We start from the raw sequence: 24,178 nt of genomic DNA, 5'->3' as shown, positions 1-24,178 counted from the left end.
CATGTGCCACGTGACCCTCTTCACATGGCCTTTTATACCCGAGGATTCTGGGCTCCTCCTTGACACTGTTCCTCGAGTTGACACAGCTGATACTTTCTCCTCTTTAGCTGATCCCTCAGTGGTGTGTATGACTCCAGTCCAAAACACTGTATATATAGTCTCCTTGGTATGGCTTTTTTCTCCTCCAACATGCTGGATTCCAATTCCAAAACACTCCATGGTGGTAATATCAACAATTCTATATTTATCCACTGTTTTGTGTCTAGAGGATCCGAGACTTGGTTTCTAGACTAAATAAATGACTATCAGTCTCCACGGAAGTCCAGCAAATCCATCCATTCACCATGTCGTCCACATCAGACAATCAGCAAGTCATCAAGTTGGAAGAAAACCCAGGACATCATGTGATTCTGCCCTTTGGACCAGTGATTCCCAAGTTTCGGTATGGATAGGGATTTTTCGGGATCCTATCAAAATTAGATTTTATGCTGGATAGGCTTTATGTAGGTTCTCGTCCCTCAAGAAGATGGAGGGTAGCTCCCCGTTATTTAAGTCTGGGCTGTGGACAGTGACTTCATTCCAAACAGTACAGTGGGGAAGGGACTGGGAGAAGAGAAATTTTATAATGCAGAAATCTGACAAGCCTCAACCAGGGGGTTGAGATTAATATCAACAATAGTAAGTCAACTTGGTAGCATGTACTTTGACAAGAAGCAATGAAAATGGCGGTACTTTACCTCTGGGCCCTTCCTCCTCAAAACTTATAACCTCCTAGTCTAGTCATGAGAAAATCATCCAATAATTCCCAACTGAGGGGCATTTTACAATATACCTAACCAGTATTGCTCAAAACTGTCAAGGTCTTTAAAAATAAGGAAAGCCTAACAAATTGTCACAGCCAAGAGGAACTTAAAGAACTAAATGTTATGTGATGTCCTGGGTGGGACTCTGGAACAAAAAAAGAGGCATTAGGTAAAAACTAAGGAAATCTCAATAAAGTATGTGTGAGAGTTGCTCAGTTGTGATCACCTCAGGGTGCAGATTGGGGGTGGGGCGGAAGCTTACTGGGGATTAGTGACCTAGCTGAGTTGAGGAGGATGAGTGGAACACAACAGAAGAAGAATTGGATTTGGAGGAGGAATTGGAGAGGTAAATGGGGAAAGACTGTTCCAGGCAGAGGAACAGCAAGAGCGAAAGTCCTAATATGTGAGCTAGTCTGATTTGTTAGTGGGAAAGTCCAGGATTATTATGGCAATGTGGGAGCATAGTACTTCTGAGCAGGAGTAGATAATGTGGAAGAGACAGGCAAAATCTAAGTGCTATTTAAAAAGGGACAATACATAGTGTCTTTCTCCTCCAGAAATGCACCTCAGCTAGTGGAAGTCTCTACTCTTTATGATTAAATCTAATTTCCCAAGCTATCTTTTGGTGATAGTAAGAATATTAAAAGCTGTTCTGCCTCCCAAATCTAACAGGGTGCTCTTCTGCAATCCAATATACATTTTACAAATAAAATAAAGCACTTGAATACATCTTAAAATACATTACGCATTCTAGACAGCCTGAAAAGCTTAAAGAAGTGAACAAGCTAATTCTGCTTTTCCAGTTGGCTTTTATGGCATTGTGGACAGATAGTTTTATGGTTTTCTGATCCCTTTCTTAACACAGGACTTGTGCATTATCTCTTAAACATCTATTAGATGTTAGTAAGTATATCTAATGTCAACACTATTGGTGGAAATATTCTTTTAACTGAAAAACTGTTACAAATGCCTTGATGTGCAACAGGAAATGCATCTGTGTGTGACTGGATAAACTATATGGTGTGCAGAATAATGGCCTCCCAACACATCTGCATCCTAATCCCCTAAACTTGTGAATCTGCAGATGTGATTAAGTTAATCTTCTTAAAATATGAAGATTATCCTGAGTTATCCATCAGGGTCCGATGTAATCACAAGGGTCCTTCTAAGAAGGAGGCAGGATGGTCAGAGTCAGAAAGACAGATTTGAAGATGGTACAGAACTCGCTTTGAAGATGGAGGAAGGGGCCATAAATCAAGGAATGCAGTAGTCTCTAGAAACTGGAAGAGACAAGTAAACACGTTCTCCCTCAGAGCTTCCAGAAGAAAGATAATTATCTTGATTTTAATCCAGTGAAACCTGGACTTCTGACCTGAAGAGCTATAATAAAATAAAGTTTTGCTGTTTGTAGAAATTTTGTTTTAATTTTGTAAAGCAGAAACAGGAAACTAACACTCTGTCACATTCTACTGTAGGAGTTTATGGAGAGAGTAACATGAAAACATGCACTCCCATATGTAAAACAGATATCCAGTAGGAATCTGCTCTGTGATTCAGGGAACTCAAACAGGGGCTCTGCAATAGCCTAGAAGTGTGGGATGGGGCGGGAGGTGGCAGGAGGGAGGTTCAGGAGGGAGGGGACATACATAAGTATCCCTATGGTTGATTCATGTTGATGTTTAGCAGAAACCAATACAATAGTGTAAAGCAATTATCTTTCAATTAAAATTAAAGAATTTTTTTTAAAAAAGAGTTTAAGTCCACAATTCTTTTTTTTTTTTGCCTGAGAAAGTATCTCACCTCTAGATCTAAATTTCCCTCATAGGACACTGGGTAATAAAAATAATAATAACTAATGATTCCACAGTGTTCTCCATGGGCAAGGCAGCATTCCAGGCACTTCTCATTTATAAACTCTTTGCATCTCACTACCCCCTTATTGTAAGATATTATTATTAACCCTATTTTTCATATAAGAAATCTAAGGGGCAGAGAGATGACACAGAGCTGATGGTGGCTCTAGAACTTAAACTCTGAATCAAAATCCCTTCTGTATTGCTCTAAAATTTTTTGCACAAAGACAACGCCTGAGGGTTGATTTTCACTGCATCCCCTCCTTATGCTGCAGGTTTTATCTCACATTTAGTGTGCCGAGTGTCTTCTCTTATAGGAAATTCCTTTGAATCTCTCAGATTTTTTAAATAAATGAGAACACTGTGAAAATAAATACCATCTTCTCAGTATTAGCATATCCCCAGATATCAGCCTTTACCTTCCCCTGTACCTGTGCGCATGCTCAATTGCTTCAATCCTGCCCGGCTCTTTGCGACACTATGGACTGTAGCCTGCCAGACTCCTGTGTCCATAGGGATTGTCCAGGCAAGAATACTGGAGTGGGTTACCATTCCTCCTCCTGCTGATCTTCCCAACGCAGGGATCGGACTCACGGCTCCTGTATCTCCTGCACTGCAAGCAGATTCTTTACCCACTGAGCCACCTGGGAAGCCCTTACCTTCCCATAGTAGGTATCAAATCAAATTTGCCATAAAATTTTTGATTTTGCTCAAACAAAGAACAGAACAGAGTCGGCACACCCATGCAAATATGGTTAGAATGGCCATTATGCCAGCGTGGGCCGGATGAGTGTGTTTGCCTGGGCTCCTAGGAGGACTCAAGATTTGGTTCTGAGAATTCCAGAACTCAAAGAAATCCAAGAATGAGAGATAGAAAAGATAGCCTGCTCTCATTGAGTCTTCTCAGAAAAATGAATTTTATGAACGGAACAAAATAGCTAATGAGCGTGATGAGTCTAGGGAAAACAACTTCAACAAATATTCAACAGCAGCAGAAAATCATTTTCTTTGCCAGACATCCATCTTCTGTGGCTGTTTGCCAGCATGGACACAGCCAATTGAAATCTACATGGTACTGGAGATAAAGATTAATCAAGAAAGCGTTAGGCAATTATTGAACCCTCGCTGCTTACTTGGCTCTGGACTAGGCCCCAAAGAGGATTAAAATTGCCCCAGCTCTCAAGGAATTGACAGTAAATCATCATTGGATTATGTTACCAAGATGGGGTGTGCTGTTTATAGAATAACACATCTGGAGATGATTCTCGACTCTGCTTATAGCCTGGAATTTATTTTATAGTTTTCCTGAACAGCAACCAAGTCATCAGACACTACTGTTTTCCTAATTGCTCTGTAGCTCCTTGGATACATGGCTGAAAGCCCCAGAAAAGATTTGGCCACTTGACTGGGGATTTCTCTGTACACACATCCGCACTCACCCAGTACTGCTTTCTCTCACTGAGGAGGCTTGGGTGGGGTAAACCTCAGTCCCAGACAATGAGACCATTTAATTGCTGAGTTGAAAATTTATTTTCAGTTACAGGTGCTCCCTCATTAGTGTTATAAATTTGAAAAAAGAAGGAAAGAAGAAAGAAAGGAAAGAAGGAAGGAAGGCAAACTTGTAAGAAAAACTAAACCTTGCTTCGTTGTCTTGTAAGTCTGTTTATGTCATTATAGTCTGATTGCTATCAGGTCTGTGAATATACACTGCTAGAATCAAGGGGGAAAATGAAGAATTATAAAAGTGAACATCAAAACTTATTTTCAGTATTTAATAAACATTCACTTCATAAAGCTATCACAGACACTGCTTGAGACAGAAGTCAGAGGAGGGAGGGTCCTACTGCTACTCAAATTGCCCTCCCAATGAAGAAAATATGAAATTTTTGCTTCACATATTCCCTGTGATTAAAAAAAAAACCAAAACACTGGATATCCCCAATGCCCGATTTTATGTTGTATTGCATAATCTTCAAGTTTGAACATTCAGACAATTGTATTCTCTGGTTGCCAAAAACTAGACACAGTTGACAGATGCTTGAAAATACAGAGAAATCTCTATTTTAGTTATTTAGTCTTAAGCTACAGAAAATTACATAATAGTCAATAGTGCAATTTCTCAAAGATTAATGTGAGTTTTTGTCCGTACCATAAATCAATTAAGTCAGATAGAGTAACATGAGTGAAGAGCTGGCCACAGCTATAAAACAGAGACATTCACCTTGGGATTTTTCTCATGTGTCAGCAAAAATGCTTATGGTATCCATAAAAAAATATTTCTATCATGAATTTAGTCAGAACCTTGGCTTGGTGGAGGGGAGTAGGAAAACGTAAAACCATCGAAGTTATCCATTGCCACCTGGGAATGAGCGCTTAAGACCAGATGTGTGTTCATTCACTACCTTCCTTGGAGGAATGCCTGGGTCACCCCATCTGTCACCTATCAGTGGGTGATCGGGGCAAGAGGAGGCTCTCGAATTGCGTGAGAGCCGTCCCTTAAACACACGCTTTGCTCTTGGACTGCCTCTGTGACAGGGGCCTGCATGGACTCTGCTGGAAGGATGACCCTCATCATGCTGCTACATGGGTCAGGACCAAATAACAGATACCGCTAATGAACCAGGGACCAAAATGGTTAAGGCTGTGCTGACTTCCAAGCGCCTCCCTGAAACACGGGCCCTCAAGCCTGTCTCCACTGCAATTCCTGCCTTCATTAATACCCCCCCCCAGACACGACTCACAAACCCAGTGCTGACGACCACAAAGTCCTCATGCCCTCCCCATACTTCTGAACCACTGAAGCATCTGTTTCTTCATCGCAGGCCCCATTTGTGGGAGAACTTTTTAAAGTCCCTACTCCTCAGAGGCTGCTTCTTTCTGTGCTCAGTTCATGAGGAAATGCCCCGAAACGCTAGCCTGACAGCCGGCTGGCATCTCCTGAGGAATGTGTGAACCGTGCCTGCCTATGCCCCCTGAGGCTTGCTCAGCATCCCTGGGCATTTCAGCAGTTGTTCTGAAGGCTGGGGGTGTTTATCTCCCACAGGCAGCTGAGCTGCCTCCCGTTTCATGAGCAGAGCAGTGGAATGCGGTGGAAGAGACCCAGGCCTCCGGCCACCCAGATTAGAGAGTTTTGTGCTGAGGTCCCTATATGGTTGTGTTAGACTCCACAGAGGGCTTGAGTCTGTCTTTGTTCCTTGTTTGGGAAGCCAGTGGGAGGGGAACAGGCCAAGGGGCTATATAACCCTCCAGCCTTCAGCTTTCCAGAACACCACCCAGAGCGGAGAAGCCCAGCTGAGCACTTTCAGGGTAAGTGGCACCGGCCCAGAGATGTGGCTTAGATTCCAGCAGCTCTGACATTTCCCAGTATAATCAGATGTCATCTATGGAGATTTTAGCCAGACTCACACACTCAGAAATGTTTGAATGAAGATTGTACTACTAACACGATTGTAGCCTTTAGCTATAATTATCTAACCTCAAAAACAAAGCTAAGATGCAGCCTGTGTGGGGGAGGAAGGGGAGAGGAAGATGGAATGAAATCTACGAGTGTCACCTGCAAAATTTGTTTATACTAAACCAGCAGCCCGGGTCTTGCAGTGTATTTCAGAGTTGAAGTCTAGCTGTCTGCAATCAGCTACATGACGATGTATATTTAGACCCTGGAAACTCCAGTATCTGCTTGTGGTTCAGATTTGGTATGGGGATTTTTCACTGGACTGTACATTTGGTGCAACTACGGTGTCTGACAGTGGATTTTAGAACTGAACAGAGGTTAGTTGCCTAGCCTTTGATATTGGCTCTTTGTGTATTTGCATCTGGGTTCCTCTGGCTCTCATTGGTGGTGTCTTCTATGGGAAAGTCTCTTGAGTGTAACCGTGAGCTTGCAGTTCAGGGTATATGCGTCTCCTTTGGTTGGTTTGCAGCAGAGCATAGCAGGAACCCAACTGAATCTTGGTGAATAAAGAGGGAGGGAGCTTGCATGCAACTGACAGCTGTTTGCATTTCAGCCTATGGGATGGTTTGCATTTCTCAGCCAGGCGGGACCACGGAGCCAGCCTCGCCACCCCAAGCTGATCTTCACTGTGAATCAGGGTTTGGCAGCTCCGGCACCGACTGGGGTTTTCACGCTAAGATTTTTCCTTCCATTTTGTGATTCATGACTAAATATGGTTTGTGTTTCAAGACCGTGGAGCTGGGAACTGCAGTGTTCCCCTCCCACTAACTCCTCATTTTTGGCAGGAGATGCACTCCAGTCAGTTGGAGCAAACCCCCCTGACCTGGGTGCTGTTCCAAGAGCAGACATTCTAGTGGGTTTTACCTAATTAGGAAATGCTTTGCTCCAAACCCAGCTGCTCATCAGGTTAGATAAGAGTTGTAAACCATTAAGCCAGCTTCTTTCTGGGGCATACAGATTTCTCTAATGACAGTGCTTGGTTTAGAGATTTAAAAATTCTTCCTAGACATCTTTTTTTTTTTTTTTTCCAGTCAAATAAAAGCACATTTACTAAATTTTGAGATTTTCTTTTTCCTGCATATTGAGGGTCCAATCTATTTTTTTCTGCAGTGCATTCTAACACTCCCCCAAACCTTTCTCGCCCAAGGAAAGGGTTACTAAAGACATGTATTCCTGGTGTCCACACCATCACATTTTCAAAGTCTTCTAATTCTGAATATTTTATCCTGTTTTCAGCTCTTCTTTTGATTTGGAAGCTCTGCTTAGCACATCCAGAGAGGGTACTGATCTGGTGCTGGCCACCTCTGACACTTGCCTAGGACTGCTTCTTCTGCGCCGTCTCCCTAAATTTCTCACCTCTCTTCTTACTTCTTGATCTGCTAGGAAGGAAGCCAAGTCACATGACTGCCAAACACACTTCAGTGTCTGGAAAGGGAAGGGAAGGGTGGGAAAGGAAAGAGTCAGCCACTTATAAGTTACATTTTCTATTCTTACAAGTAGAATCTACAAGTTGAAGGTCTCTGTCCTAAGCCTGGAAATACTGTGGAAAGGAAGCCAAGACAAGAAATAAAAAGATCTGGATAATGATAATAATCACACAATAATTATAATTTAAATTAATAATTTTAAAATAGTATTTACTGAGAATTCATAATGTATATGTCACTATCAATTATTTTAAATGCTTTAAAATATCTAATCCCCATAAGACTCTATGTACTACACATGGGTTTTATTGTTCTTTCATAGATGGATAAAGAGACTGATTCAGAGATATTAAATAACTTACTAAATCACATAGCTTCTAAATGGCGAACTGCTAAGTCACTTCAGTCGTGTCCGACTCTGTGCGACCCCATCCTTGGGATTCTCCAGGCAAGAACACTGGAGTGGGTTGCCATTTCCTTCTCCAATGCAAAAAAGTGAAAAGTGAAAGTGAAGTCGCTCAGTCAGGTCCGACTCTTCGCGACCCCATGGACTGCAGCCTACTAGGCTCCTCCGCCCATGGGATTTTCCAGGCAAGAGTACTGGAGTGGGGTGCCATTGCCTTCTCCTCTAAGTGGCGAAACCCACACTCACATCCAGGCAGTGAGACTCCAGGGTCCAAGACCATAATCATCGGGTGCTGTAATCTCTGCTGTCCCAGCTTTACCACTTTTGAGATCTGGACAAGTCACTTCAACTCCTTGAGTCTTGATTTCCTTGTCTGTCAGTTGGCAATGATAGTACATGTCCTGGATTTTAAGTTATGTCCTCTCAGGTGAGGTTCATGTTTTTTGGCAAATCACTTCCCCTGAGTTTTCTCATTTGTAGAAATGAGGGTATTAAACAAAAATGTTCTCTAATAAGCCTTCAATTTCCTAAATATTTAAGTTGTTACTTTTGCCCCAACCTTCCAAATTTTGTCATGGGATTCAAGCTTAAACGTGGGATATTTAAAATACTGTTTTCTTACTGAAACAATATATGCTCAATTTATTTAGAAAATATTACAGAACCCAGGGTTTCATGTAAAACACCTAGAATATCCACTTCAAAAATAATCCCCATCAACATCTTGGTAAATATGATTAATCTTTTTCAAGTGCATAACAATACATTTTTAATGGGATCATACAATGCATACCTTTAGCCTAGTATTACATAAGAATGACCTGTAACTTATCCTTTTATTTATGTTTCTTAAGGACAATAGAACATTCTACTGCATGATATGTAATTTTTTGGACTCACTCTGCCTTGTTGGACTTAGAGGTTAGCAGTGATTTTTATTAATGGAATGACTGTGACCTCTAAAATTTTAAGCACCTCCGTAAGACGTTTTGGTTGGTTCCTCAGGGCTTTAATTTTACCCTTGTGTAAAATTAAAGTCCCCAGGATCCAAAAGAGAATATTCTTTTAAACATTTTTTTACATGAAACGTTTCAGTATTTCCAAAATTTCACATGCTGCTCATTCCTCAACATCTACTTTTTTGGAAAAAAATTTTAATTTATAGCATATCTAGAAAAATATGAGTATGGGTGTATACAGACAGCAAATTCTAGGTACTTCATTAACAAATGATGGGTGACTTGTCCCTGGGAGATCAGATCTCATGGACTGATATTCCATCTGTGCTCTGAAGTAGTTCATTCCTTCACTTGCTTGGTCAATCTTTAAAGTGCTTGTGAGCACACGCGATGTTCCTATGCTGGAGAACTGTGTGAATGAAGTCTGAGTTTAAGATTAGTCTAACGAAAGTGCTGTGAGATAAATGGTGTGTTAGATAAGAATCGGCAGGGGGCGCTCTAGGAGTACAGAGGAGGAGTCTCACTCCCGCTGGAAGGTGGGAGTGGTCAGGTAAGTTCCAGGACTGCTGGATCACACCTGCGTTGGCCTCCTCCCCGATCCCTTTAGGACCCTGTGAAGCAGCTCCAGCCGAGATGTGCGAGGAGGAAGACAGCACCGCCCTGGTGTGTGACAACGGCTCTGGGCTCTGTAAGGCCGGCTTTGCGGGGGATGACGCTCCCAGGGCTGTTTTCCCATCCATCGTGGGACGTCCTCGACATCAGGTGAGCAAAATTCTCTCTGAAGCCGAGAGAAACAAAGCCATATAGATTTGGTCCCTCTATGTCTCTGTGTCCATGGGTATTCATAGATTGTTGCTCTCTGCCCAGAAATTATGTAGCTTTGTTGGAAATGTACCTCTGATGACTGATGTCCAGAGATAAGTGCCGATTCCCTATACATTGCTGACAGATTACCTGGTGGGAGACTTTTTTTTTTTTTCATAAATACAGAAAGTCTGACTTTTTTTCATAAATCCTTTTTGTCTAAATGTAATCGTGGTCATCAGCATCAGAAATATTTATGGGTTATCTGATGTATTCCATAGCTACTCTATGTAAAGAAACTACAGTAAAAGGTCAGGTTGCTCATTCTCAAAGAACCTAATGTGAAATGAAAGTAAGCATTGTTACCTAATGTAATTTTACACCTGTTAGGTGTCAGCGAAATACATGTGGATAGACATATGGTAATTTTACATAACACTATATAGAAAGAAAATATGGATGGCAGCCACAGGGTAAAAGGTGAGAGCTTCATCCCAGAAATTCTCCTTTCACATCAGAAATGTATTTTGAACATTGAGCCTATCTGATTGATAGTTAGGCTTTTGATTTGGCATCAATTCACAAGGAGACATAATAGAAACCTTCCCCAGTGAAAGAACTCTGTCTCTTTGTTAAACTATTACAACCAAGATATTTTGCAAAAATCACTTCTTAAGGAACTTTAGGAGCCCCACCTGTTTTTGCAATTCTGTCACTCCAATGCAATTTTAAATTTTAGTCATGAGGATTCTTTTTTTCTAAAGAGTCACATTAATGACTAAAAAAATGCATTCCACCAGTTTAGGCAGATAGTGTAATATTGATCAGTATGATTTTATCTATTAGAAACTGAGTGGTCATTTGTAGAAATAATGCTTTTGCTTATAATGGTTAGATATGCTCTTGAGTAGGTGACAATTCCAAACGTACAGTTTAAAGGATTCATGAGAGGCAAAATGCCATTTAACTAATGTGTAAATTTTGTATATCCATTCAACAAATAATGATGGAGTGCCAGATACATGCCAGGCAATTTGTCATAGTGGCGAACAAGACAGATACCATCTTTGCCCTAAGAGAGCTCATGAAGGAACACAGAAGATAAATGACAAAGTCGCCTTACCCTCAAGGTTCTCTGCTATTTGTAGGCCTGTTCAGGCCTGTTTCAAATCACCTAAGGGATGTTTCCTAAGAGCTCAGTAACAGTAGGATCAGCAGGTCATGGCTGGTACTGGAAGGACATTCATTGCAATGATTTAACTCTTTGTGTCTGGACAGTAGTCAGTTCACCAGTTCTGAGAGAGGCTGACTTGTCATGTGTTGAACTTTTTAGGGGGTGATGGTGGGAATGGGACAGAAAGACAGCTACGTGGGCGATGAAGCACAGAGCAAAAGAGGAATCCTGACCCTGAAGTACCCGATAGAGCATGGCATCATCACCAACTGGGACGACATGGAGAAGGTACTGGGAGAGGCCTGAGTAGCTCCTGCGGCCCGGGTCTCAAACGTCTGGCTGCCGCTGGGGAGAACAGGCTCACTTTGCCTGGTTGTGCTTTTACTTGTTGGTGTTCCTTCTAGATTTTTACTAACTGAATTTTAAAAATTCTGAACTTTATTTATTTATTTAAAAAAGCAAATTCCTTGACTAAGAGGGTTTATAAACCAATTAGAGGCAGATGGGCTTCCCAGGTGGTGCTAGTGGTGAAGAATCCGCCTGCCAGTGCAGGAGATGCAAGAGACGTGGGTTCATTCCCTGGGTGGGGAAGATCCCCTGGAGGAGGAAGTGGCAACCCACTCCAGTATTCCTGCCTGGAGAATCTCACGGACAGAGAAGCCTGGTGGGCCACAGTCCATGGGGTTGAAGAGAATCGGACACAACTGAGCGACTAAGCAGAGCACCGAGGGAGCTAGCTCTAAAAACGAGAACAGTCGTTCTTTGACAGCGGTGGGAATTATAGTCAATTGCTCAGACAACTGGCTTGCCCTCCAAGGACAAGCACTGTTGGGCTGCAAACAGGAGAACAAGGGATGGAAGAGCTGGGAAGAGCCTTCACCCACCCGTTCCTGAAAGTTTTTCATTAATTTACCCTGAACATTAAAAAAAGCTAGTTGTTCTTTTTTTTTTTTTGCTTTTAGTTTTCTCTGTAGAAAAGGGGCTGTGACATTGTATATTTGGTACATTCCTAAAATGTCCCTCAACATAGGAAGCACAAGCAACCAACACAAATTTTTAAATAAACAGTTCAAAAAGCTATCTCCCTGAGTTGCATTAAGTTGAAGTCTTTCTCTCCCAGACCCATAGAGAAGAGCTAATGAGAAGCATTAAACCCGAGGGTTTTGATGTTTGCTCTCAAGCATCATGGAAACAAAGTGATCAAAGAAAAGGCAGAAGAAATAATGAGAAAATGACTTAAAATTTTTAAATGCAACAAATATGTTAGAACCAGAAAATCTGGACTTTTATGTATCCGTCAGCTCCACATACACAGAGGCACACATACTCTCTCTCACGATTTTGAAAGAAACTAGTGTTGCTAGAATTTATCAGTGATAATGTTGAAACCTCTGCTGCTCTACAAAAAAATGTGTTTCATTATGTTTGCTGAGTCTAAGAGTCTGGATTTGGTTAAGACTGCAGTAGGCACTGAGGAGGAGATAATAGTAGTGATGAGAAAATTTGCTTTTAAGACTTTCTCCATGGAGCTGGCAGCATCACAGAAGGGATACACCTGGAGAAAAACAAATGAAGCATACTGTCATTTCTAAAATGTAAAGTGTCTTCTGGAGAGAGAGAGAGAGAAGAAGAGAGACAGAGTGGGGAGAGATAGAGATTGGTTGGTTTCTAACGATGTTTTAGAGTATCCATGGTATATAATAAGATTGGCAGTGTTTCTTTTCTTTTAAATTTCCTGGGCACTGTGCCGCTTTTACTCCATCAAAGGAATAGAACTTTCAGGAGTCTCATTTCCTTTCTAGAAACCGCAAACTCAAAACCAAAGAAACTGCAACAAGATAAAGAATCTTTAAAGTCAATCTAGCTTTTGTTAATGTACAGACTTTCACTAGCAGTTCTTGTTTTTATTTTGTTTTAATTCTGAGTGAATTTAATATTTCAGGCACTAGCAGAGAATTTTGGGGCTTTTAAAAATAATTAATCAACTGAACTCTTTTCACAATGGTTTGTTCTTTATGGCATCCAGGGTTAAAAAGGATGCTTACAGAGAACTCTATTCAATATTCTACAATAACCTATATGGCAAAAGAGTTTGAAAAAAATATATATATATATGTATAACTGAATCACTTATCTGTATACCTGAAACTAATACAATATTGTAAATTGATTATACTCCAATATAAAATAAAAATTAAATTACAAAAAGAAACAGCTCAGAAAATAAAGATAAAGAGCATGCTTAACCATGAAGCAAACACAAGCATGTTCAAAGTACATCATGCTAGAAACAGGCACTGGCTTTTTGGGGAAACACCTGAAGGCCAAGGTCTGTCCATGAATGAAAGGTCCAGTGTGTGCCAGCCAAGGTAAGCTTCTTTCAACCCTGGGGAGCAGAGAGGAATGAAGGGGTGGAAAAATTCCCTTAAATATTAAAAATAACCATTAGGTTTTCAGATCTGCTTCATTCATCCATTCATATATTCATTCATTTGTCCTTTTACTTACTACACTAAGTCATTTGCCCATGAATACTAATTAAAATGGGGGCTTCCCTCTGGCTCAGCAGTAAAGCTCCTGCTTGCAATGCAGGAGACATCAGAGATATGGGTTTGATCCCTGGCTCAGGCAGGTCCCCTGGAAGAGGAAATGGAAACCCACTCCAGTATTCTTGCCAGGAAAATCCTGTGGATAGAGGAGCCTTGTGGGCTACAGTCCACAGGCTTGCAAAGGGTTGGACATGACTTAGTGAGCACCAGTGGGTAAAGAAGATATAGTTGAATAATGGCAACATTTGCTCTGGGCCAGGCACTGGGCTAAATAGTAACTCTAGGGTTCCCTGATTTAAGTCTCACAAAGACATGAATTATTTTTATATTCCCCATGGACAGATTGTTGCAGAGAAGGGTTAAAATTTGCCTACACTCATATTACCAAGAAGTGCTTAAGCCAGGATTTGAACCCAGGTTTCACTCCAGAGCCTATGTCCTTAACCACTACCCTACCCTGCCTCGTAGGCTTGGGTTTGGGTTGTTGCTCATTCACTTATGAGGTATGAATGCTCAGGTAAGTTCCTTGTAGTCTTTAAGCCTGAGTCTCTGCACGTGTAAAAACGTGGACACATAATGAGCACTTGTGTTTGGACCTGGTTTCATGTGCTCTTGAGGACTGTCGTGCCTCTGCTGCGTCTCACTGTTGTGCTTTTCCTCGGTTCCCTAGATATGGCACCACTCTTTCTACAATGAGCTTCGTGTTGCCCCTGAAGAGCATCCAACCCTGCTCACTGAGGCACCCCTGAACCCCAAGGCCAACCGGGAGAAAATGACCCAGGTAAATACCACTCTAGGACCCAGCACTTTGGGACTTGGAGGCAGTCCTTGAAGGGGGTTGTACAGAATAGCAGATAAAAGGCCCACCCAACAGTCCTCTCACAGGCTGACAACTTTCCTGGGTTCCCAAGGCCACAGGCATCAGACATCCTTACTGTAGGAATGGCCCCTTGACTCCAAGAGCAATAGGAAAATTTCCAGATTTAACTGAAAAGGCCACATGTTTAGGTTTAAAACTTCTAAGGAGAAGTCATTTCAAAATGCAGGATAACATACAATGGGAAATTTTGGTCCTAGAGTCAGATCCCAGTTTGAAAATCTGATCTGTCACTTAGCTGTGTGACTTTAAAATAGCCACTTAATTTTCATAGACTCAGTTTCCTTGTCCATATATTGAGAATAATATTAGTACTATTATTTTTCAAGTGATTTGAAGATTAATGAGACATGCTAAATGTGTTTCATGGTACCTGGTATGATAAATACTAAACAGGTATTTATTATTATCTTTATTGTGACTTTCTGAAGCTCAGAGATTTTGGAACAGGAGACTATCTATTCCATCATCCAGACGAAGTTTCCAGTTTGGATGAGCAGCTTAATAAATACACCTAGTGTCAACTTCATGCTTGTTATGGTTAAGCAGTGGGCTCAGCATTTTATACAGATTGTCTCTTTAAATCTTAACTTAAAGCGTGAGCTATTATTATCCTAATAATATAAATGAAGGCTTCCATGGTGGCTCAGTTGGTAAAGAATCTTGCCAATAATTCAGGAGACCCAAGTTCTATTCCTGGGTCAGGAAGACCCCCTGGGGAAGGAAATAGTAACCCACTCCAGTACTCTTGCCTGGAAAATCCCATGGACAAAGGAGCCTGGTGGGCTATACTCCATGGGGTTGTAAGAGTCAGACTTAGCAACTAAGCCACTGCCAATATAAATGAAGAATTTGAGACTCAAGCACATTGGGTGATAGTCCCAAGGTCACACAGCTAGAAGTGTCAGAACTTGAATTTGGCCCACAATCTTTTGACCTCAGAGAATAATAAACATAAATACTGCAGAGCCTTTCTCTTGGAAGAGCTCTGGATGCCTCATCAACACACTAGCAGCTGTTCTCTGCCGGGGAACATCTGAGTGTCTGGAAAGGGCTTATGACCCAAGAGATGCTGTTTCTTAAGGGAGTTTTTTTCCCAGTGAGTGGTAAAAATGAATAGGTGGGAATTATGGCCGTCTAGCAAACTATGCTAGATATTCACTCTGGTTAAATAGACCAGAGAGGGTTTTGCAGATGGAGATACAGAGGCCTATGGGCATCTCTGTGGGCATACATTTCTAACACGTGACCTGGAAGGGCTCTGGTGCTAACTATGCTCTGGATGGCATGAACTGCCACATCAACATTCATATTTGGTTCTCTGTTACCATCAGGCAGTCCTTTTCTTCCAGCAATCAGGACTTCTTCACTGCCGCTAGAATGGCCTCAGACTCTAGGGCTGACATTGACCCAGCAACTACAGAAAAAAGTTGAACAGATTAAATGGAATCTCAGACAGACCATAGAATGGGGTTCATCTCAACCAGTCTGAGCTTCAGTGGTTTAGGCTCTGTGCTTTCACTGTTCAGGGCCTGGGTTCGATCACTGGTTGGGGAAAAAAGATCCTGCAGGCCGCCCACATTAGTCAGTTGTTAGTTTGGTGAATTCTCCAGGTCATGTTCAAGTCAGGGCCAGGACCAAAAACTAGAGCCTCCGTATACCTGGCTGGTCATGTGTATACACTCTCCCTCCCACCCCCCATGACACCAGGTCACCCGTATGGTGGTCTCTCCATTCACACCTTCCTTTCTCCTCGACCAGTAACCAAGGCTTCTCTGACCTCCTTGGCCTTAGTTTCCTCTACCCAGAACCAGGCCGGCCCATCGGCAGTCATCGGCAAGATGCTCTCTTGTGCATTCTTGGTGATACTGGCAGCATCATTAACTCATCTCTTTGGCTTGCTTTGCAGATTATGTTTGAGACTTTCAATGTCCCAGCCATGTATGTGGCTATTCAGGCGGTGCTGTCCCTCTATGCCTCTGGACGTACAACTGGTAGGTGGCTGGGCAGGGTGAAAGCCCTGGTTGAGTACACCATCAGTTACAGGATTGAATGGTTTATGAACACGTGTGTTGTGATGGACTGGGGGTTATTTAGAATTGACAGAGTTAACTCCTGCCCCTTGAGGGCTTCTCCTCACCTTTAAAAATAAGCCCTTTAACTTGTATTTCCAGGAAGACTTCTATTGTTTCCCTCTTCCTGTTCTTTTTTTTTTTTTCCTTTTCTTTTCCTAGCCCTGCCTTAACTCTCTTTTCCTATCAAATGCCTTCCTTCCTTTCAAATAAAAGGCTTAGAAATTCCCCTTCTACTAGACCAGTAAGTGATCATACACCAGTTCCCCTGGTTGACTTTTATCCTGCACAACTGTCCCCCAGGCATTGTGCTGGACTCTGGAGATGGTGTCACCCACAACGTGCCCATCTATGAGGGCTACGCCCTGCCCCACGCCATCATGCGTCTGGACCTGGCTGGCCGAGATCTCACCGACTACCTCATGAAGATCCTGACCGAGCGAGGCTATTCCTTCGTGACCACTGGTGAGGCCTGAGGGACATAAAGGGAGGGGGCAAAGGGGTGGGGTGTTCTTCCCTGATGTGGTGACTATCCGAGGAAACTATGGGAGGGAGCCTTGCAGGTGGGGAGACCTGACTCTAATGCCCAGGGCAAAGCTCTGAGTATTTTGCTATGTGTAATTGCAAAATGATTACACCATTTCATGGAGAAGAATAGTTTTAACCATCAGGTATTATGAGCTAGTCAGAGTTGCAGTATTTGAACATTTTTTAATCCCTTCCATTCACACATAGAGACTGAAAATAAGGGAGGAATTGGGAGATTGAGATCAACATATATACACTACTGAACCTATGTGGAAAGTAGATAGCTAATGAGAACCTGCTCTATAGCACAGGGAACTCTACTTGATACTCCACCGTGACCTGAATAGGAAGGAAATCCAAAGAAAAAGAGGGGATTATATGTGTACGTATAGCGGAAACGCTTTGGTGTGCAGTGGAAACTAGTACAACATTGTAAAGCAACTATATTCCAAAAAAATTAATTTAAAAAGAGCCTGAAAATAGTATGGCATGGTGATTGGCAGTCTTTGGAGACATCTTGACAGGGCTCGGGTCCCAGTTCTGCCACTCACTAGCTGTGCGACCTTGTATTAGATGCCCAAGTCCACTAAGCCATAGGCTCTCCATCTGTAAAATGGGAGTGATCATTTACTCTTTCTCACAAGGATGTTGGGAGTAGTAAATGAGATCATGCACGTGGAATTCCTGGTTCTGAGGAAGCATGAGATACTTGTTAGTGATTAGTAATACCAACCCAACAGACAATGGCATGTTTGTCTTCCGACTAAACTGGCGGCCTTGGTCTCTCTCTATGAGAGGCAGAGGCAGACAGTCCTAGAGACATCAGGACGAACTCAGTGCCCTGGCTGCCTGCCCTTCCCTCACCAATTTGCTCTTGTCCAAATGTTCAGGTTTCTGGACCTGCCCAAGACTTATCCTAGACTCTAAATTTGAGCCCTGATGATTTAAAAATCTCCTTCTGGGATAGAGAGTTGAATGAATTCTGACCCTTCTCTGCCCACTCTGAGGAATTCCAAGATGCCTCCAAAAAGTTGCCAGGGGCCTGGATAACACCAATAGTTTAGAACTTCAGAGGACAGGAGTCGGAAAGGGGTCTGCCCACCCACTTCTTCCATGCACCACTGGGACCTTCTCTACCGGGACTGGTCCTGGGTCTCTTTCTGGAAGGTGATGAATTTTCCAAGGACTTGAGTTGGAATCCACCTGGGTCAGACAACATGGGTCTTCAGAGCTTTTTAAAACTGTAGGTGCTTCTAAGGGACTGTTTTGACATGAATCTTCCTGGTCAACTGAAAATAATAAACTGTTGTATCGCACGTATAACAGAGAGTCATTAATTTATCATGCAACAAAGTTAACGTCCAAAAGGATTCCTGCTCTTTGTCTGTCGCTAGCCAGCTCATTTTCATCCTATCATGCACTGTCCGGACATTATCTGCTTAGAAGTTTCTCTGTGTGAAGCACTTTGCTGGGAAGAGAAGTGGTTCCCTAGTGGACCTCTCATTTAACTGTCCTCATGGATTTGGGGTTGCAGAATAGAATATACACTTTCAGGGGAGAAACCTGTATTGGAAGACAGTGGGGCAGGTGGATTTTTACCACCCGTGCAAATCTCAAGGTTGGCCACCATGTTTGTATCTCATTGACAGCTGAGCGTGAGATTGTCCGGGACATCAAGGAGAAACTGTGCTACGTAGCCCTGGACTTTGAGAATGAGATGGCCACTGCTGCATCCTCCTCCTCCCTCGAGAAGAGCTATGAGCTGCCTGATGGGCAGGTGATCACCATCGGGAATGAGCGTTTCCGCTGCCCTGAGACCCTGTTCCAGCCCTCATTCATCGGTAGGCAGCACACCCGGGGACAGCCTCCTCCTCTCCTTCCACCAGCCGGTCTCAGCCCCCAGCACCCTTCTGCGTGTGGCAACATGTGACAGGGGCCAAAAAGCCAAGGGTGCCTCTGAGCCAGGGCAAGGGGAAGAATGTCACATTTTTAAAGTGAGAAGACATCAAGAAGCCATGAAAGGAGTTTTCTTCTTTAAGAAAACATCGTCTAGGTTGTAGTCTAGCTGAAGCATTCTTGGTATACGGTTTATGGTGAAAGAATCAGATACTGTCCATGCTTAGGAGACAGCGGAGCCACCGGAAGGATGGGTTGAATGCTGAGTCTGGAAATAATAGGGGAAAAGAAAAATGGAAATGTCTGTTCCTACATTAGCATTGACCTTGGGAGACAGGTTAGCATAGTTGTTTATAGAGGGGTGAGCCTGGGTGTGAATCTTAATTCTCCTTTCATAATTTTGCCTCCTGGAGCCTCATCTTTAAATGTAAAAATGTAAAATTTTACATTTAAAATGTAAATGTAAAATGTCTTCATTTGTAAAATGTGTCCTCATCTTTAAAATGAGATGTGTGTGGGGGCGGAGTCACTAAGTGCCCTCAATGCTGATTAGATATTCAGTTCAGTTCAGTTGAGTTGCTCAGTCGTGTCCGACTCTTTGCGACCCCATGGACCGTAGCACGCCAGGCCTCCCTTTCCATCACCAACTCCTGGAGTTTACCCAGACTCATATTGGCAGTAATCAATTACGAAGCATGATTAGTATTACATCATAAAACTGTAAAATTAACAAGAAATTCAGACAAAAAAATATTATTAAGATTGAAGAAAAATGAGGCTTTGTCCAAATAAAGTGAAGCATATTTTGAATGTTCCAGCACCATTTAGTTTTGAGGGGTGAGAACAAGACAGCAGTCAAGGAGAGATTTAGGAGTTCTGAGCAACAGCTGTGGTGTTAGCTCAGCCTTCTCAAGGCTTTGGGAATTTGAAGGCTTTGCTTTTTATTTGAATCACTTATAGTAGTGAGTCTATTAAGGCTTAGGACTGTGATATTGTAGCCTCTCACCCTTCCAGAGATGCCAAAGCAGGGCTTCCTCCCTAGACAAATGGTAGGAGGACATGGGACATTTCAAGTGTCTTTCAGTCCTGAGATGGTGGCTCCTAGAGCATTGTGCCTGCCAAGCTGTGGTCCAGTGTAAGATCATCCAGTTGCTCATATCGTCTTCCATGTCAGCCTGGGTTTTCTTTATCACCCAAGGACAACAACCTGTGTCTCTTTTCCAGGGATGGAGTCTGCTGGCATCCATGAGACTACGTACAATAGCATCATGAAGTGTGATATTGATATCAGGAAGGACCTCTATGCTAACAACGTCCTCTCTGGGGGTACCACCATGTACCCTGGCATTGCTGACCGCATGCAGAAAGAGATCACGGCCCTGGCCCCCAGCACCATGAAGATCAAGGTAAAGTTCTGTGATAGACCCTTATATGCTGCTGGCAATGCCAAGCTTATAACCAGAAGTGAAGGATTCTTCAGAGGCTACATCTTGATTGCATACACTTATGGGTCTTAGAGCTAGGCAGTGGGTAAAAGTCCTCAAGTATCATACTTTTCAGGGTCTAAGTCAGTTCCATTCATAGAGGAGTTGAATTATCTTGTACAAAGTTTAATCAATACTTATCTATGTCAGTCAGCTACTTTCAGCAGATGCAGGAAAAGGTCAATATAGCCACTCATGTGCCCATATCTCATTGAAATACACAATATGTTTGTTTTTCCTCATCATGAAAGTAGTGCATCTCATGTATAGATCATTATAAACATTACAGATGAGCCAGACCTTTCTAAACAGGTATAAATCCTGTTTAGAATTCAGTAGTATACTCTTCTTTCAGTACTAAATGTGATTCCATCTCAGCAGCCAGGAATCGGAACTCTGTCTTCATCTGTCTTTCTGACGCCCCTTTTGAAACAAGTGCTCCAAAGTGCAGCATGACCCCAGGATGGCCAGACTCACTCCGTGAGCCAGCAGGACCCCTATGTTGTGTGCGTTTTGAGTCAGTCAGAGGAACTCAGATTAAAAGGCTATCATTCTTTGGAGGCAAGCTAACATGTGGCTGGTGACTTCGCAAATGATACTGTTACTCTGAAATCAGGAAGCCAGGCTGGGACCCTCTGATCCATGTCCCAGGGAGCAGGAGAAAGGGCCGTCAGGGTGCAGTTCACACACACGAGAGGCATTCAGACAAGTTCTCTGTTATTTGCCCTCCCATCTCCTTTTTTATGGAAAGAGTCTGCAGCTAACATAACAGGGTGTGCTAGACTGAAGCACACTCTCTCTCCACATTACAGGCGAGGAAGGACTGTGGAGTGAGAGAGAGGCTGTTTTCTGAGGATGTGTGTTTCTCGGATGATAGACACCCAGCCAGAGTTGGGTAGTTTCTAGTTCTCCAATCCTGGAGTCTTGAATAGAAATAAGTGTAGAATTTTGAGTTCCAGTGTGGTGAGAGCAAACCATTGAAAACATGGGACAGTAAGATGATGACATTATGGGAAATTGAAACTGAATGGGGTTGGGGGTGGTCTGTAGGGATTCTGTACTGTCTGTACCACTCATATGTAAATCTAAAAGTATCTAAAACTGAAAGGTTATTTCCAAAACAAAACAGAAAGAAAAAACACCTGGGAGAGGTCCAGGTTTGCATATTGGGTCTGACATGTGTGTGTCATGTGTGTGTGTGTGAGACCAAGGTCAATTACTTAAACCTCACTCAGTCCGCTTCCTCATTTAGAATATGGGACAGATTCAGTACTTACTCTTTAAAGTGGTTATGAAGATTAAATGAGATAGTACATGTAAAATGCTGGGCAAAGTTCTTGGCAGATAAGTGCTCAGTAAATATCAGCTACTTGCATTAAAAATAAATGTTCAACCAGAGCTCAAGGAATAAAGAGAAATTAAACCCTTTCACCACAGTTTCAGAAATATCTTATCTATTGGCCAAGTGTCAATATTTATTTCTACCTAAGTTTCCAAATCTGATGTGGAGTTTAGACTTACTCATCTCTAGCTAGTTTTAGACCCAGAGAGCAGAGGTCAAAGTAGACGAACCCTTGTTCAAAATCACTGCTCTCTCGGCCTAAACCATTCATTGATTTAAGAAACATCAACATGTCCTTGCGTGCCAGGCCCGTTCATGCAGGTAGCGCCAGCCAATGCAAGCTTAGCTGAGACCTATCCCAGGGGTATCTTCATCCCAGCAATGGACCCCTCAGTGTTAAACAGTGCATCTTGGTAGACTTAATCAGGTCTTACAGTAAGTTCCTTTATGGTCAGAAATTCTGACCCAGTGAAAAGTTCCCCTTGAAGTTCCTGGTGTTTGTGTCCACAGAGTGTACGTGTTGCTCTGAGCTCTGAAGAACAGCTGATAGGAATCAGGGACAATGTCAGGGCTTTGTGGAGGTTGTGTAGAATTGGGGGCCAACTTTCCGTTTGCCTGATGATAGACTGAATGAAGCTGAAGTGTCAGAAGTTTCCGAGTAGATTGTTTAATAGCAGTCCCCAACCTTTTTGGCATCAGGGACCGGTTTTGTGGAAGACTATTTTTTCCACGGACTGCGGGTTAGGGGATGGTTTCGGGATGATTCAAGTGCATTTCATTTATTGTGTGCTTTATTTCTGCTGTTACTACATTAGCTCCACCTCAGATCATCAGGCATTAGATCCCAAGGGTTAGTGACCCCTGGTATAAAAGGAAGCCGGGAAACCAAAGGTGATCATTGAGGAATCTCTAAATCCACAACTATTCACACCCCATGGGTTAGGGTTCAATTTCAGCATCTAACAGCCAAGACTGTCCCATGAAACTTCAGCCAGGGCCACAAATCCTGACCATGCTGGAATCCCCAATTCCCCTCCTAGTGCACTAATGGCCCTTTCTCATCCTGACCAACAGATCATCGCCCCTCCTGAGCGCAAATACTCTGTCTGGATTGGTGGCTCCATCCTGGCCTCCCTGTCCACCTTCCAGCAGATGTGGATCAGCAAACAGGAGTACGATGAGGCCGGGCCATCCATCGTCCACCGCAAATGTTTCTAAGACACTGCCCTGCTCTCTGTCTGTCTCTATACACACTGTGAATGTTCTGTGGAATAATGCCTTCAATTCTTTTCCAAATCATTCCTAGCCCAAGCTCTGACTCGTTACCTATGTGTTTTTTAATAAATCTGAGATATGTTACCTGTAATCTGTAGCCTTGGCTTCGGATCAGCATCAGGCTGATCACGTGGTTTTTGTTAGCTGGACCTCACCTGTTATGGAGTGGCTCCCTCTAGTGGTGCATCTGGGGACGCGCCAACCAGGGTGTGTAAGTTTCCCAGGAAAGACTACAATTACATTAAGTTGGGAAGTGCCAACCAATGCTGTACCTGGGGAAAATTTGAAGATACACAGGAGATAAACATAAACATGGATTAAAGTGTATCAATAGGATAGTGCATACTGACTTCAAAACCTGCTGAGTCATTATATAACTTTGCTCTCTATAACCGCCTGATAGCCTGTGTACACATACATATATATATTATACATATATATGACTTTTTATACATGAAATATTAAACTTAGATATATTTTAAATAGTGTAACTATATTTAGTGTAAATATATTTAAATATATTTTTAAAAGTGTGACTTTTAAATTTATCAGGGGAAATACAGATTTTTAAAGAACAGAAACACCGCTAAAATCTCACTACACATCTAAAGCATGTTTCCCTTCTTCTGATCAATACCTGTCTCTGAAAATGATACTACAGATACATTCAGGCCGGAAGGGATGGGAAAAATAACCATACTTTGCAAGCACTACCGGTGTCAATCATCACACTAAGGGGTTTACACATGTCTCCACTCATTTGTTCTTCAGAACTCTTTGGGGAAAATATTATCATGCCCATTTTATTTTATTTTGATGTTAATTTCTTTATTGAAGTATAGTAGATTTACAATGTGTTAGTTTCAGATGTACATCAAAGTGATTCTATTATGCACACAAATGTATCTATTCTTTTTCAGATTTTTTTCCCTTATAGGTTATTACAAAATATTGAATATAGTTCCCTGTACTACACAGCAGGTCCTTGTTGGTTATCTATTTTATATGTAGCAGTGTGTGTGTTAATCCTAAACATTTTATAGAGAGAAAAACAGCCGGTGTTCCCTTAATATGAAATTATATAGGAGAGCTGCCAACTTCTCTTTCACCCATCTGGCCCAAGAGGTACAAAGATGTATAAGAGTATCTCCCCTGCCCTTAAGCATCTTGTCCCAAAGCGCTTTTCTTCCCAGGCTGTTTAACATCCTCGAAGCTGCCCAGTTCAGTGCCGCTTGCCCTCCTGGGGACAGCTGCCACTCGTTGTCTTTGGGAATG

At 42.4% G+C, this 24,178-nt stretch overlaps 1 protein-coding gene across 1 annotated transcript; it reads left to right on the top strand.

Moving 5' to 3' along the window:
- The first annotated feature begins 5,806 nt into the window (after nt 1-5,806).
- Nucleotides 5,807-22,994, top strand: ACTA2 (actin alpha 2, smooth muscle). The gene is made up of 9 exons (XM_061162129.1): nt 5,807-5,962; nt 9,510-9,664; nt 11,040-11,168; nt 14,100-14,210; nt 16,216-16,300; nt 16,682-16,843; nt 18,556-18,747; nt 20,027-20,208; nt 22,703-22,994. The coding sequence occupies exons 2-9, from the start codon at nt 9,536-9,538 to the stop codon at nt 22,844-22,846; spliced, it is 1,134 nt and encodes a 377-aa protein (XP_061018112.1). The 5' UTR covers nt 5,807-5,962; nt 9,510-9,535; the 3' UTR covers nt 22,847-22,994.
- The last annotated feature ends 1,184 nt before the right edge of the window (nt 22,995-24,178 follow it).

Source organism: Dama dama, chromosome 15 (genome assembly GCF_033118175.1).
Source record: "Dama dama isolate Ldn47 chromosome 15, ASM3311817v1, whole genome shotgun sequence".
NCBI classification, from domain to species: Eukaryota; Metazoa; Chordata; class Mammalia; order Artiodactyla; family Cervidae; genus Dama; species Dama dama.
The sequence above is the reverse complement of the archived record's forward strand: the minus strand, read 5'-3'. Positions and strand labels throughout refer to the sequence as shown.

What these genes read in the sequence shown, in the direction of transcription:
- ACTA2 (XM_061162129.1), top strand. Translation starts at nt 9,536, where the DNA reads ATGTGCGAGGAGGAAGACAGCACCGCCCTGGTGTGTGACAACGGCTCT. An exon ending in TGGGACGTCCTCGACATCAG is followed by an intron (nt 9,665 to 11,039) that starts GTGAGCAAAATT and finishes TGAACTTTTTAG; the next exon opens with GGGGTGATGGTGGGAATGGG. An exon ending in TGCCTCTGGACGTACAACTG is followed by an intron (nt 16,301 to 16,681) that starts GTAGGTGGCTGG and finishes ACTGTCCCCCAG; the next exon opens with GCATTGTGCTGGACTCTGGA.